At 39.2% G+C, this 16,782-nt stretch overlaps 1 protein-coding gene across 3 annotated transcripts in view; it reads left to right on the top strand.

The window, feature by feature from the left end:
- Positions 1–16,782, top strand: part of CDCA2 (cell division cycle associated 2) — a 50,603-nt gene that overhangs the window by 14,236 nt on the left and 19,585 nt on the right. For all 3 annotated transcript variants that reach the window (XM_044225115.1, XM_044225114.1, XM_044225116.1), the window contains 6 exons: positions 117–267; positions 1,683–1,882; positions 3,499–3,583; positions 9,274–9,482; positions 11,888–11,972; positions 12,427–12,677. In XM_044225115.1, the coding sequence (XP_044081050.1) occupies positions 117–267; positions 1,683–1,882; positions 3,499–3,583; positions 9,274–9,482; positions 11,888–11,972; positions 12,427–12,677 (981 nt within the window). The remainder of the gene's footprint in view (positions 1–116; positions 268–1,682; positions 1,883–3,498; positions 3,584–9,273; positions 9,483–11,887; positions 11,973–12,426; positions 12,678–16,782) is intronic.

Raw genomic sequence — 16,782 nt, 5'->3', positions numbered from 1 at the left:
CTCTGATCTTCAAAAAACCTTTATGTATTTAGTCCTGGATACAATGGTTATAGGCCTAGAATAGAGATGCTCCATTGGATTTCTTTATAATACCCTCCATGTCTGTATTTTAACAGGGCAGTCCTGTACCATATCGAAATGTTAATTCTTTAAGGGAGCGAATGTCTGCCTTCCAGTCAGCTTTTCACTGCATAAAGGAGAATGAAAACATGATCGACCATCCTGAATTCTCAGAGGCTGAAGGAGAGTTCAAGACAACAGGCTCATGTAAGTAAAAAGAATTCAGTGAGTTTGGACTTTTGTGTTTATTCAGAGATGCCTGTGAGGTATAAAAAAGATTTAGTTCCACAGTGTGAAGGCAGTCTTTTCTGAGCAGGCTGTATTTTTAAATGGAGCCTAACATTTAAAATTTGGGAAATTTCACACAAAAATTTGGATTTCTGGTTTGTCTCGAAAAAAACCTGATTTTTCACTCATTCCTGAGCCTATAATTCCACATGGCCACAGTGGAGTTTTGTGTGTTAACATGGCAGAGCTGGTTGGCTTGTTTTATCTTTAGAATGAGGGAAATTTGAACATTTAAACCTTGATTTTTGGAAGTTGATTATTAAGCTTGGCAAGCTATGAATACCAAACACTCAGCCCTGATGTTATAAACAGATATATCTAATCTGACATCTTAATAGCCTTAATATTATATATATATATATATATATATATATATATATATATATATATATAAAACTCACTTTTTCCTATCACTTCTGAGTTTGCAATCACAAGGCATTTGAAACACCAGAATTGAACAAAGTCTTGGCATTACATAATCATCATAACCATTCCTCGGTGCTTTGCACGCTGAGGTTCCATGTGATTTTGTTTTGGTTTCTTGAACCATCTTCAGGTACATTTCAACACCTCCTCACGCACAGAGCACTGTTACTCAAGTCCCATTCATCTACCTCCCCAGTGTGTGACCCACTCTGATGTACTCGTTTGTATTTGTAGTTTGTAACTTACCTATTTTTCACTCCTGACCTGTATTTTAAAATATTTTACTGGCATGATTGCTCTAGTTCTGCAGATGACCAAATTCACTTTTTGTGGCTGGGAAGAACTGAGGCACATTTGGGCTGTATGTTTCATAAAACCATACACAGTCAAAGCAGAACCAGTATTAGAACATAACCACATCCTTTAAAGTGTTCAGAAGAGGGGCCCCTGGCTGACTTAGTTAAGCATCTGTCTTAGGCTCAGGTCGTGATCTTGGGCTCCTGAGATGGAGTCCTGTTTCGGGCTCCCTGCTGAGTAGAGATCCTGCTTCTCCCTCTCTTGCCCCTCCATCTGCTCACATGTGCCCTTAAATCTTAAATCGTAAAAAAAAAAAAAGTTAAAAAGAAGGTTTCCTTGTATATTTTAAAATAGCGAGATACTATATCAGAAATAGAAATACATATTAGCGTATCTTTGTACATTTTTAAAGTCTAGAAAAAAATTTTAATAATATTTATTATCCTTTTAATAGTGATGTTCTCTTATCTTTCAGCTAGATTTCTTCTGAATAGAAAAATGTACTTTTAATTGATAAAATATTTAGATTCAAGCACTACATTTTACTGAAATTATTATGTGCAAAATTTAAAAGTGGTATAGTAAAAGAAAATATTTTTGCCTGTATATAGCCAAAAAGGAACATCTTGGTGGATGTCAAGAGTCTGAGTTCCCCGCAAACTTATCATCCAAGCGTCGAAGGATATCCTCTCAGAGTGGCTTTGATGAAAATCTCACAGATGCGGTTCATCTCCAGATATTCCATAGTGCCCCTTCTCCTGATACAGGCAAAATGTGTGCTGTTGAAGCTGCACCTGCAGATTTTTCCAAGGTAATTCACTGACCAGAGTCCTAGGAAAATGAAGCTTTGGTTTTTCTGGCTGGACACTTTTAAGATTGTCAGAACCCTTTTCCAGCTAGGGTACCTTGTTTTTTTATATCGTAGCTGAGTTTTCAATTATGTTGTGTGTGTATGAATCTCCTACTTGTTAAATTTTTTTATTGTTAGCTTATTGGTTAGACAGTTTTGATGAATATGTTGCTTTTGGTTACAAAAAAAACATTTAATGAAAATATTAAGCCCTGTGGTCTTCTGCTTGCCAGCTATTGTTCTAGATACCGATGGTACAGCTGTGAGAAAATCATGGTCCTCCCCTCGAGCAGCTTTTAGTCTGCTGGAGGAAGCAGAAACAGGAGCATATTATTTAAGCAACTGGCAAATGAGCTGAAGATTCTCTATGGGCTCTGCTGCTCAGGTCTGAGAGGTCTTGCACTTGGCTTTTCTGCCTCTACCTCCTTTATTACTGTCTAGGAAACAGGGTGCTGTTTAGCAATTTCTCCTTTGCTCTGCTCACTTCTTTCAAGTAGGTGTAGGGATTTTTGTTGTTTATGACTACCTAAAGCCTGTCAAGATTATCAAAAGATCTTAAGCTCCATTAATTAAATACTACTGTTGAGGAATCTTGACCTTCACTCACATGTAAACAGGAAGCTGGTTCTCTCATTATTGGCTTTCTATGCTTTAGTTCTGGTGTGACATAGCTGATTCCCATATCTTTAGTTAGAGCAGACACCTGACACCATTAGATCTGAAACTTTTTGTCTGTAACTTCTCTGTCACAAAGACTCAGAGCATATTCTGTTGATCTGATTTGAACTGGCATAATAAATGTTTGATAGTAAGATTCTTCAGGGCCCAGTAGGTTTCATTTGTAGCTTACAGTCACTTACAATTTCTGCTCCCTCTGTTTTTTTCTAGTTGATAGGAAGTTATCAGCCGGCAAAATCAATAGTTTTTCATCAGCACTTTGGGCATACACCATGATTTAGAAATGGTGTCCACATTAATAGGAATGTATTTTCTATCCTAGCCGTTAATGTTTTTTCTAGCTATTGATACCTTTTTAAATAATTATGTAACATTTTTTGTTATTTTTTTTTTTTAAGATTTCTTTATTTAAAGAGAGAGGGGGTGGGAGAGAGCACAAGTCGGAGGGGTAGAGATGGGGAAAGAAAATCTCAGGCAGACTCCACGCTTAGCATGGAGCCCAGTGTGAGGCTCCATCTCACGACCCTGAGATCATCACTTGAGCCAAAACCAAGAGTTGGATGCTTAACCGACTGTGTCACCCAGACACCCCCATTCTTCATTACTTTTGAGAATTTCCTCTTTAAAATTAATCATTATAGTTTTCTAGAGTTCTAATAGTAAGGCAACGAAACATGCCCTCCAGACTTCCGAAGGAGCTGAAATTTGTTCAGTAGGATGTTTAGGCTGCAGTTACAGTGTTTTTAGCTCCATCCCTATATGCTTTCCTAACAGCTAGGTAGTGACTGGTTTAAGATCAGATTTCTAGGTAATCTGTAATACTTTAATCTTTATAAAGATCTCAATACTCCTGGAAGTAATAAGACTTAATATTTCTTTAATTTTATCCCCCTGCCAAGAAATCTTTTGAATCTGGTTTAACACGGTCTGGATATTTAGTTGGAGAGTCTGTTTCACTTTCCAAGCTCACAGAGGCTTCAAGTGGTAAGTATTTAATCTTTCCGTAGTACCTAGTACCTGTGCCATTTCACCTATTGAAATATGTGTTTAGTAGACATTTGTGGTTGGTTTACTAATCTTTGGGGAAACTGAGGCAGCGCCCTACATTTTAGGAGCTCTCGGTCTAGTAGAAATGTTTCAGAATTCTTGTATGAGAGAGGACTCTTTTTTCCCTTAACTGCTGCTGGTAAGAGTGAGATATTTCCAAGTTGACAGAATCTGTTATTTAAAAAAAAACAAAACAGCATGTCTTGGGGCACCTGGATGGCTCAGTGGGTTAAAGCTTCTACCTTCAGTTTAGGTCACGATCCCAGGCTCCTGGGATTGAGGCCCACATTGGGCTCTCTGCTCAGTAGGGAGCCTCCTTTCCTCTCTCTCTGCCTACTTGTGATCTGTTTGTCAAATAAATAAAATCTTAAAAAAACAAAACAAAACAGGATGTCTGAACATCTAACATGTATTTTGTAAGAGAAAACGCTTCCATGTGTGTTGTTTTTTTGTTTGGTTTGGTTTTTGGTTTGGTTTTTCGTTTTTTGTTTTTCGGGGTTTTTTTTTGGTTTTTAAGTGTTGAAAGGGACCAACGTTCAAAACTTTCCCCAAATCAGTATGCTGGTATTGTGTGAAAGTCACCAGTAAGGTATTAGGCTTACTATCAACCTACCTGTGTCTTTATCTTTAAAGTAAAACTTAAAGACATAGAGTTAGGTCTTGCATTTTTATCCATTCCAAGAGCCTGTGCCTTTCCATGGGGCACTTGGGCCATTAACCTTTCAAGTCATTATTGATATGGTTTGATTTATAAATCTACCATTTTTCTCATGCATTTTCTGTTCCAATTTTTGTTCCTCTCTTTCCCTTCTCTCTTTTTGAGGTTTATTTGAAATATTCTTTTTGGAAAGCCAGTTATCCATTATCTTTTTTTTTTTTAATATTTGTTTAAAAATTTTTTTTAAAGTAAGCTCTCATCCTCAAGTTAGGTCTCAAACTCAAGTCCCCAAAATCAAGAGTTGTGTGTTCTACTGATTGAGCCAGCTAGAACCCCCTACCCATTCACCTTTCAAACTGTAACTCATTGTATCATTTTAAGGTTGCCTTAGGGATTGCAAAATACATTCTTAACCTTTCAGTCTGCTTAGAGTTAATGTTGTACAACTTCATGTAAAAGACAGTGAAGTATAATAGTTTATAAAATATATATTTATATTCATTATCTAAATGAATATTTACTGAATGAATAAATGATAATAAATAGATGACCAAATACACGGTTTTCAGATAGATTTGGTCTTCCTCCACAGTTCCTGAAAATGCAGCTATAAAGGTGACATGATATCTTCCTACTATTAATGAAAGTGCCTTTGGGACCCCACCCAGTGGTGGGGAGCTGGTTGCCAAGAGGACCAACTATGTGATTGGTGGGTGGAACTTGAAGCCCCACTTCTGACTTCTGATGAGGGGATTGGGGCTGGAGGTTGAATCAGCCAATGGCGTTACCATTCATGGCCACGAAATGAAGCCTCCATAAAAACTCAGAAACACAGGGTTCAGAGAGCATCCTGGTTGGTGAACAAACACATGGTATTGTGGGTAGAGTGTTACTTCTAAGAGAGGTCATGAACGCTCTGTACCTCTTCCCCAGACCTCTCTTTTGTTCTCATCATCTGGCTGTTGATTGATATCCTTTCTTATTTCTTCTAATGAACTGGCAAACACAGTGGTTCCCTGAGTTTTGTGAGCTGCTCTGGCAAATTAAAAGAACATTAAGAGAACCTCTTGATTGATAGCCACTCAGTCAGAAGTTTAGGTAGCAATCTGGACTTGTGACTGGTGTCTGAAATCCAAGGAGGAGGTTGTTGGAACCTCCAGTCTATAGCATGTCAGAGGCACCAGTGACAGCCCAGGACTTGGGACTGGCTTTTTTTTTTTTTTTTTTTTTTTAATTATCTGTTTATTTGAGAGAGAGTAAAGAGTGCACAAATAGGGTGAAAGGCAGAGAAAGCGAGAAGCAGACTCCCTGCTGAGCATGGGAGGCTCAGCATGGGGGGCTCAATCCCAGGACCCAGGGATCATGACCTGAGCCAAAGGCAGGCACCCAGCTGACTGAGCCACCCAGGTGCCCCAGACTGGCATCTTAAATGAGTGAGGGATGCTCTTGTTGGACTGAGCCCTTAACCTATGGAACCTGATGCAATCTCTGGATAGGGTCAGACTTGGGTTGAGTTCTTGGACCTCCTGCTGATGTCTGAGAATTGCTTGGTGGCACTGTGTGTGGGAGAATCCCCTTCCCCGAAGCTGGAATTGGGTCCTGGAACCCAAAAAGAGTTGGTGTTAGGGGAAATAGATTCAGACAGTTTGTAAAGTTTCTATTTCCTGTCTGCCCACCCATGTCTTTTATGGTCCTTTACACTATTGATAACCTCTATATTACTTTTATATTCATTTTAAATCCTGCACTGTTTTTGCTTTACACAGTATGTTTCGTGCAGTATTTTTTCTTTTATATCAGCATACATACACATAAATAATTAGATATAATTCAGAATTGAACTGGGCCTCATGTATTTGTATTTGCTAAATCTGACAGCCCTACTATGAATGACTGAGCTAAAGTTCCCTGGTGCCCCTTCATTGTCCCTGGACTTCTGTCATGGAGAGAATGAAATATGTCCAAAGCAAATGGGCTGGGCCACTCACCATCACATGCTCATGCCCCTCTGAACAAGCGTCTGTTCCTCCCCCTCCCTACCTGTTCCAGTAGATCCTCTGTGCTCTGACCCAAGGCCAGTCCCATGAGGGTGATCCCTTGCTGCTTGGAGGACCTCCTGCCTGAAGTGTTCCCTCTGTTCTGAGTTGTTCACTTCTCCCATTAACATAACAGTGTGCTGTATTATCTCCCTTCTTAAACTGACCCTTATCCCGGGATTTCCTTCAGCCAAAACCCATTTCCTTGCTTCCTCTATGGCAAAGCTCCCTTTAAGAGCAGGTGGAGCTCTGTCTCCTCGCCTCCCATTCTCACTTGCACAAGCTCCTAACAGGCCTTGGTCACCTCTTCATTGCTATCCCATTAGGCATTCTCAACAGACCCTCTCCTCAGGGCCCCAGCATGGCAGGCAGAACTGCCATTGCCCTCCCTAGAGGAACCATTTCTTTACTGGGCATCGGGACACCGTTTTCTCTGGTCTTCCCTGTTTTACTGACCATTCCTTATTTGTCTGTTTATTTTCTTCTCTTACATCCTTTAACCTTCAAGCATTTGAGTGCCCTGGCTTTAGTGCTCAGGCTTTTTCTCTCTGTATTCACTCGCTAGGTGATTGTGGACATTCCCACAACACTAAATGCTACCTGTATGCTGTTGACTTCAGAATTTAAATACCCGTCCTTGGCCTCTTCCCTGAATTCTTAAGTGCCCAACTGCCTTTTCTGGTCTCCACAGGGATGTTTAATAAACATCTCAGACTTAGGACTTAATACTCAAAAAGATCTTGACTATTTTTCCTTCCCTAGTCTGCTCATCTCTGGGTTGTTTCTTTTTTTTTTTTTCCAATTTATTTATTTTCAGAAAAACAGTATTCATTATTTTTTCACCACACCCAGTGCTCCATGCAAGCTGTGCCCTCTATAATACCCACCACCTGGTACCCCAACCTCCCACCCCCCCGCCACTTCAAACCCCTCAGACTGTTTTTCAGAGTCCATAGTCTCTCATGGCTCACCTCTCTGGGTTGTTTCTTGTTGTTTTGTTTTGTTTTATTTCATCTCAATAAACCATCCTACCATTCACCCAACTGCTTGAGTCAAAAGCATTGGAATAACACTGCCCACCTCCCTTTTAAAAGTTAAACTTCCAGGCATACCAAGGTGGCTCAGTTGGTTGTGTCCGGCTCTTGACTTTGGCTCAGGTCATGATCTCAGGGTCCTGGGATTGAGCCCATGTTGGGCTCCACACTCAGCAGGGAGTCTGCTTGAGATTCTCTCTCTCCCTCTCCTGCTAGCCCTCTTCCTACCTCTCTCCCTCAAATAAATAAATCTTAAAAAAAAAAAAAAGTTCAATTTCAGTCCCATTAACAAATGCTGTTGGTTGTTCTATCTTGACGATATAGCAGATGTCTAACCACTTCCCACCCCCTAACTGTTATCATTGTGGTCCGGGCTCCCACCGTCTCATGCCTGGATTGTTTCGTGTGTCCTCTTATGTGATTGCTCTGCTTCCATCCTTGCCAGCCCCCCGTCTTTGGAGTCTTCTACATGGCGTCCAGGGTGCTCCTTTTAAAATGCTAACTATACTATGTCATTCCCCTTCTCAAAATCTTTCATTGACCTCCCACCCTACTTAGAATGGGACTCAGTCCATACCTGACCTAGTCCTTAGCCTTCTCTTGGAGCTTCTTAGCTCTCTTCTCCTTTTCATGCTGTTCCAGCCACACTGGTCTTGTTCTACCTCTATGTGTCCAGTACATTCTCATCTCAGTTCTCTGCACTTGGTTTCATGCATGTAAGGTTCTTCCTTAGATACATGCATGGCTCACTTCCTCACTTCATTCAGATGCCTGCTTGATCCCTGAACACCTCCAAACAACAACTCCCCCCTCCCACCTTGTCCTGCCATATCCCCTTAATTTTGACATTATTTCCTTTAAAGGAATACATTACTACTTGTTACCTGTACATTTCTGTAACTTTTTATTTTGAGGTGACTTAGAGTCACAAGCAATTATACAAAATCATATCTAAAAGGATCCAGTGTTGTCCCCCCGACCGCCCCAAATTCCCCAGGTGGTAGCATCTTGGGTAGTGGTCATAAAATATCCCAAGCAGGAAATTGACACTGATACAAGCCGCTGACTCTTTCTCAGATTTCCCCAGTTTTACGTGCACTCATTTGTGTATATATTTAGTTCCGTGTACTTTTATCCCCTGTAGACTTATATGACCATGTTGCAGACAAGCTAGAAAACAGCTCCAGCATAGGGGTCTCTCTTGCTATGTTCACCTTTAATAGGTGTAGCTCCCTCTTTCCTTCTACCATTCCCGGGTGTTTATATTGTCTATGTATACCCCAGAGTATGGGAGATTTGTCTGTTTTATTGATCATTGTCTTTCTGGAACCTAGAAAAGAGCGCCTGTCACATCATAAGTGCCCAATATATATTTGTTAAGCGTCTATCATAAGGAAAGGCTCTCTTGTGAGAAAAAAATACGCAGGAGGAAGCCTTGCCTTGTTTGAGGGCACACACAGCATGCAAAATTTTTTCTTTAATCATCTCTCTCTTCACATCCCATCTTCTCCCTCGCACCACCCTTGCATCCTCAAATGCCTCTGACTCCAGCAATGAAATTGGTCCTCCTTCGTTGTTCAGCTCAGGTTAGTTTTCTGGTGCAAAGCGCAGGGGTCATGAGAGGAGGCCTGGGCACTCTTCTAGGATTCATGGCAGCCAAAACTCCTTGCTTACCTTTACCCTCAGGAGTTAGATTTGAATTGAAAACTATGGCCAGTGCCACTTCTCTTCTTTATATATTCAAATGAAATTCCAGATGTTATGCCCTAAGTTGGGTATTTTGGGGTTGGACTTCTTCTAATGTGTTTGTTAGTCTCTTTGCAAATGCACAGTATTTTTGGTGTAGAACACTTGATTCAGATGTCTTCCACCTCTCTTGTTTACATGTTTCCTTTGAAGGAGTCATGGTTGCCGAGTGCGTAGAGGGCAAAAGATCAAGGGACGCTGTTCCACTTGACAATTTGATGGAAGTGAGCACAGACACTACTCCTGAAGTCAGGTCCCTGGTTACTTCACAGTGTACGAGGGACGTTTCATCCTCTGAGACCTTTGTACTTCGTTCTGTGCTAAAGAAAACCTCTGTTAAGCTGTTTCCAGAGGGCCTGCAGGTAAGTTTAGAGCTCCTTTTCCTAAAGCAAATTGAATAAATATGCATTTGGGCTTGAAGCAATTCTTGTGAATTGTTGTATATGTCATACTGGTTTCAAATGTTTTCCCCTCCTTTCCTTACTGAGAGCACTGTGCAGAGTTCATTCCTTTCTTCTTTCCTCTCATTCTAAACTCAGCATAGAATATAACTTGTAGAATTTGATATATGTAGACTTTATTGTATGAGAGTTTCATAATTATTAATGTGTGTTCGTTATTTCCACCTAAAATATTTGGTCTCAGAGATAGCTTATTCACAGGCCTGTATGTTTCTCTAAACTCAGTTTGGATGAGCAAAGAGTAGGTTGATGGGAACTAGCTGGCATTTATTGAGTCTTTTAAAATTTTATTTATGTATTTTTTTTGAGAGCGCGCATGCACACAAGTTGTGGCAGGGAGGGATAGAGGGAGACAAGGGGAGAGAATCTTAAGCAGACTCCACGCTCAGCAGAGCCTGATGCAGGATTTCATTTCATGACCCTGAGATCATAACCTGAGTCGGATGCCTAATGGACTGAGCCACCCAGGCGCCCCTTATTGAGTATGTCTATGGACAGTTCTGGCATAGATCATGGACATGCAGTCCTAGTACTCTAAGGAGAATATTAGCCCCATTTGAAGTAAACTTAGGCTTGAGGTTATTAAACGAACCCAGATAAATCTGATATAGAAATCCATGGCAGACTATAAACTCTGAGAGGTGGAGAGAATGGGCTCTGGAGTCCCAAGTGCCTGGTTTCAGATTCTCACTCTGAAGTTCAAGAGCTGTTGGGCCAATTATGTCACCTTTTTATACCCTGGCTTCCTTCTAGTTCACAACTAGTGTTGTGAATGGACAACACTAGTAACTACCTTACAAGGTGATTTGAGCATTAACTGCAATAATAATGTGAAATTAGCACCAGTGCCTGGCAAATTAGAAGTTATTTTGTTTTCAGTCCACAGACATTTAAATATATAACCAGGCCTACACATCTGTTTCTAAAGCCAAAAGGAGATAGCCATCTTCTATTGACATGAATAGTTATGGTCACCGGTTATCTTAAACATTTTTTTTTTTTTTTAAGATTTTTTCTTTATTTATCTGACAGAGATCGCAAGTAGGCAGAGAGGCAGGCAGAGAGAGAGGAGGAAGCAGGCTCCCTACAGAGCAGAGAGCCCGATGCGGGGCTCGATCCCAGGACCCTGGGATCATGACCTGAGCCGAAGGCAGAGGCTTAACCCACTGAGCCACCCAGGCAGTCAAAGAGCTGATGTGGGTTTCTATGCAAAACTGCTTATTCATATTTTGTATTCGTTTTATCTTCTCCTCAAACAGACTTAATATCTTCGTGATCCATATAACCCTTACTAATTAACAGCATTACATAGCCAACAACAAGTCCTACCACGAAAATTTTATGAAGATTTTTATGATCAATGATCTTTTCACTGAGCTCTCTAAAGTTTGCAGGTGTATACAGTTTGAGTCGTGAGCTAATTTTTGTGGTTGTTTTAATTAACGATAGCCAAAAAGTTCTCAAGAATTTTGTTTTCTGCATTCACTTATTTCATAAATAAAGGCATTTCCCTGATCAGGAAGATGAAATGGACTTGAAAGTTAGTTGCTCAAGGAGACTTGTTGGGGGCAGGACAGATGCTGGGAGAAGGTGCTGCTCCTGGAACGGGGGCAGTGGAGTCAATGAACAGCCCTAGAGAACAGGAGTTTGTCCAGGGCGTAGGAAGCAGGTGATGAATTGGAGGTGACTCATGGAGCCCACAGCCCTGGCTCCCACCTGCGTCACTTGGGGCCCTATGTTGAGTGGGACCCTGTCTGGTGCTTCAGGAGTTGGACTGACCCTCCCTCCCCAGCTTGCCAACTCTCTCAAGCTTTTGGGGAAGTATACAGGGACAGATGTTACCTTTTTCCCTGTTCCAAACTCAAGAACTTAGAAAAGGTGTGGTTCCCATATTTAAAAGACAAAACACCCCATTATGCCATTTACCCTTTTGTTTTCTTATTTTCATGCAATTCTCATACCTGTAGATAGTTCTTTTATCTGACACCAACTGTGGTATAACTCTAGCCACTCACATTTTCCTGATCTTCATTTGCCAGATTAAAAATGATGGAGTGAATTCAGCCCTTTTTATGGATTTCTGTTCTTTAATCTTGACCTAACATACTGTTTACTAAAGTAATGTTTAGGGCATCCAGTTTTTCTTTGTTGCCCATGTCAGTAAGCCAGAACAATTATGAAAGTAAATGTAATCTGCAACACTGCATAGTATCTATCCTGGGCAGACAGTTCAGAGTGGCCCTTCTTACTGAAGTGCATATGCATTTATATATGTAAAATTATTCATTTATGTTTATTTTGTTTAGGAACACTGTGACAACCTCTGTGATGATGGGACTCATCCAGGCTTAATCTCAAGTCTTGCAAACTATTGCAAAGAACAAAAAGCAGGTAAGAAATTCACATTTATTTTGAAGCTTCATGGTATCCTTTCCTTGTGAAATATTAGATCTACTATGTGGTAGTTTCAATGATCTGCTAAATGCCTTGATGCTTCTCACATTATATGGGAAGGAAGGACAGTTGCCTGGAATCTCTTTGGAGAGACAATTACTCTGTCCATTTCATCTGCCCCTTTGTACTTAATGGTACTACTTGTAAAGAAAATTGATATTCCAATTTTCTAAACTTCTAAGATACTCATGCAACATTTACTTTAAAATCTATTATCATATTTTAGAACTACTTCTTAACCTTTTCCATTTTGAATTTCTTTTTTCTACAAACTATTCTCTATTAAATGGATAAGAGCTGAATCTAATCATGTTAAAAGATTCTACGATATGCATTTTTAGATAAGAAATATAGCCTAATATTTTTTAATCTACCCATTTATTATCTACAGAAGGTCAAGAAAATTGCAAAGTGCCAGCTTTCCTAAATATCAGGAAGAGGAAAAGAGTTACTTTTGGAGAGGATCTAAGCCCTGAGGTGTTTGATGAGTCTTTGCCAGCAAATACTCCATTGCGTAAAGGAGGAACGCCTGTCCGCAAAAGGGATTTAAGTGGTGTCAGTCCTCTGCTACTTGAGCAATCACCAGTTCCTGTGCAGCTACAGTTATCACAACCAAATTTTGATGACAAGGGGGAGAATCTTGTAAGTGTGAAAAATGTGAAACAAACTTGTTTTTATTTCCATCAGGCCTCCCCTGTTTTGTGTGAATAATAATTATGCTTTGAAATCACGAAATGGACTAAATGATGTGTCATGGTATAAATTAATGCATTTTTCTAGGTAGGTTCCCTCCCCTACAACCCTGTGCCTATCATGACAGGTGTATGGGGTATTAGCCGTGTTCTCATACTTGCATGACACCTTGTGCATTGCATATTTCATGACCCTAAATACTGTTGACTGTAGGATGTACTGTCATTTTATCTATCACCAAGAAAAGGTCCAGAACTGAAGCTGTCACACACTGTGAATTATAGGATATACTCAGATTTCAGAGGCAGAAAGATGTGAGAGAGCAACAACCTTAGAACTGATACACTGTAAATACAAACTTTTTTCCTCTAAGATGATTTTCTGTAGGTAGAATTACTGGATGAAAAATGGATTTTTTTTTTTACCTTTTTGATATATATTGCTGAGCATCCAGAAAGTGCAGTATAAATGGTTTTATTTTACCAAGCTTTGTAAACCTGGGTATTGACAGTACTTTTTAAAAATATCTTAATAAGAGAAAAAGATGACTTGAAAACTTTTAGTTTACTAATGAGATTTGAACCTTTTTCCTAGGTTTACAAGCCTTTGAATTTCTTCTCTAGAGAATTGTCTATTAATCTTTACCCACTTTTATATTGGGGCCATCATTCATTCTCTCCCTTGCCTGTTATATTTTGAAATAAAAATATTCCACGTTCAGCCAAGATGGAGTTGGAGGGACCTAACTGACATTTTTGTAAGAAACAACTAAAAAAAAAATCCCCAGAAAACATACAAAACAGTGGTTCTCAGACATTGAATATCAGGAAGCACAGGTAGTAATCCCCAAGAGAAGAGGAACAAATGAGGCAAGCTGCATAGGAGCCCCAGCTTACTGCCTGGGCTATACTTCCCAGGCCACAGCACAGAAAGGTTTTACCTTGGTAGAGCATGGCAATCTCCATGAATTGAGAAAATGGAGCTGGGGTCTGGGAAAGCAAAGGAGGCTAGAGCTTATGGCAAAGGACCAGAGAGGAGAGAGCTGCAGAGAGAGCTCTGGAGGTCTGCAAAGGGTTCACTTCAGCCTGTAGCTGAGTACTGGTCAATGTGTGATTGTGAATAAACTGCCTGATGTCCGGGAAAGGACTATCCACATGGAGCAGAGGAGACAATCCCTAGAGCTTACAGATGGGCAGGAACTATTCCCACCAACATGAGTGGTTGGAAAAACCTTGTAATTCAGAGGGCATCAGATACTCGGGAGAGTATTGCCTCACTAGCAGGACATAATTAGACTGAAAGCCTAGCAGAGCTCAAAAGCAAACTTCGAAAGGACACAGCTTTCCTCCAAGCGACTTTACTGCGTTGTATAACCTAACTCAACAGAAAACTATTCGGTGTCAAATAACATTAAATTCAAAATGTCTGACATTTCAATTAAAAACTAATAGATGTGTAAGAAAAAATGCCCCCAGTGGGTAGAAAAACCAGTCAATAAAAGTAGACCCAGAGGGCGCCTGGGTGGCTCAGTTGGTTGAGCAACTGCCTTCGGCTCAGGTCATGATCCCGGACTTCCAGGATCGAGTCCCGCATCGGGCTCCCAGCTCCTTGGGGAGTCTGCTTCTCCCTCTGACCTTCTCCTCTCTCATGCTCTCTCTCACTCATTCTCCCTCAAATAAATAAATAAAATCTTAAAAAAAAAAAAAAAAAGAAAAGTAGACCCAGAAATTACACATATGGTAGAATTTGTAGGCAAAGGCATTTAAAAAGTTACTTTAACTATCTTTCATATGTTCAAGGTAGTGGAGCAACGTTTGAACTTGTTAAGAACATGAAAGATGCAGGAAAGATCTAACTTGAACTCTGGAGGTTATAGTCGCTGAAAATCAGAAGCTTCAGGAAGAAAAATATGTTGAATGAGATTAATAACACATTAGGGATTGCAAAAGTAAAGATTTGCAAACTTAAAGATGTAGCAATAGAAACTATTCTGCTTGAAAGAGTGAAAACAACTGAACAAAAATGAGCAGTTGATGAACCTGGGACAACTTAAGGTGACATAATATGCATATACTTAGAGTCCCCAAAGGAGAGGAGAGATCAGAACAGAAAAAATATTTGAAACGTAATGGCTGAAAGTTTTCTGATTTGATAAAATTTAAAGCTCACATATCCTCAAGTTCAAATTCCCAGCATAAGAAATATGAAATAATATGCAAAGACACATCATTACTTAGAAACCATGATATATGGCCTGGTACGACCTAGAACAAAAAGACCCATGACCCTAAAGAACAACAAACATGAAAGACAGCCGAACTCTTATTAAAACTGCAAGCCAAAGGACAATGCAGCAGCATTTACTTGGAGGAAATACCAAAACAGTAACAACAAAACATATCAACCTAGAATTCTATATCCAGTGAAACCATCTTTCAAAACAAAGGTGAAGGACAGGCTTTTTTAGACATCTGGAAGCTGAGAGGATTCATTGCTGTAGTGGGTTAGCATTAGAAGAAATGTTAGAGGAAATTTTTTAGTCAAAAGCAAAATGGCTCCTGATGGAAATCTAACAAAGAGATGAAGACCACTGAAGCTGCTGACCCATGTGGGCAAATGTAACAGACTTTTTTTTATTATTAAACTCTATAAAAGATTCTTTAAAGCAAGGATAATGATAGCATATTGTTTGGTTTATAACATGTCAGTAAGAAATACAACAAAAATAATATGGCATGAAGGCTGGGAGGTGCTCTTATGCTTTACATAAAGTGGTTTGAGTTAAACATGTATACTGTAAACACTAAAGTGGCTTAGAGGGAAATAATTAAAGCCAGTATTTCAGCATAAGAGACACCTCAAATTAATGATTCCAACTTCTACTTTAAGAAGCTAATAAAAACAAATTAAAGCCAAAGTGAACAGAAGGAATTAAGATAAATGCAGAAATCAATGAAGTAAAAAACAAAAATAGAGAAAAAAATCATGCTTTGGAGTAAAAAGATTATGCTTTGGAAGATATGAGTACACTTCTAATCAGACTATTCAGAGAAAAAAATGAGAAATACTCAAATTACAATATAAGGAATAAAACGTGACTTGACCGCATTTTCTAACAGGCTTTAGAAGGGTGATAGAGATAAAAAGATAATATGGAAGTATTATGAAAAACTTAATGCCAATAAATTCAACAACATAGGCAAACTAGACCCATTCCTTGAAAAACAACCAAATCTTACACTAGAAGAAATAAATGACCTCATTAGCCCTATATCAACTGAAGAAATTTAAGTTGTAGTTAAAACCTTCCCACAAAGAAAAAACTGCATGTCCAGATGATTTTGCTAATGAATTCTACCAAACACTTAAGGAATTCTTAATTTTATGTACACCCTTTCAAGCAAATTGAGGTGAAAGTAATGCCCAGTTCAATAATGTCAGCATTAACCTGCTACCATAATCAGACATTGTAAGAAAACTATCACCTCATGAACATAATACATAAAAAGGTACTATATCAACACCAACTGAGATTTAACCCAGAGAAGGCAAGTTGATTTAATATCTGAAAAACAGTCTGTATTTCACCATATTAACAAACTAAGGAAACCATATGTCATTTCTGATAAGAACTCTGAGCAAACTGGTGATTATAGAAAATTTCTTCAAACTGACAAGTTTTGTTTATGAAAAAAATCAATAGCTACCATGATAATGTTAATTATGTGGGAAAGAAAAGATTTGACATCTGCATTTGTATTGCCATTTTCCCTGAAGTCCCCCTGAGTAATACTGAAATGTTAGGTTGTGTTTATTAATGGAATATCCTATTTACTTTAGAATCAGAACATGTGATTTTTAAGTAAACCACAGAGTAGCTTATTAGTGCATCATTATGACTGCTTCCATTTTAATATTTTATTTGTTGGACTGTAATTAGTAAACAGTTTCATTAAAGATTGGTAAGTATTGTAAAATATTTTTATATTCAGTATGTTTGTTTTGCTCTGATTTTTTTTTCTTAATCTTTTATTGATTTCCCATCTGTATGCTT

Source organism: Neovison vison, chromosome 11 (genome assembly GCF_020171115.1).
Source record: "Neovison vison isolate M4711 chromosome 11, ASM_NN_V1, whole genome shotgun sequence".
Taxonomy (NCBI): domain Eukaryota; kingdom Metazoa; phylum Chordata; class Mammalia; order Carnivora; family Mustelidae; genus Neogale; species Neogale vison.
Note: the sequence above shows the minus strand (reverse complement) of the source record. Positions and strands in the feature narration are given on the sequence as shown.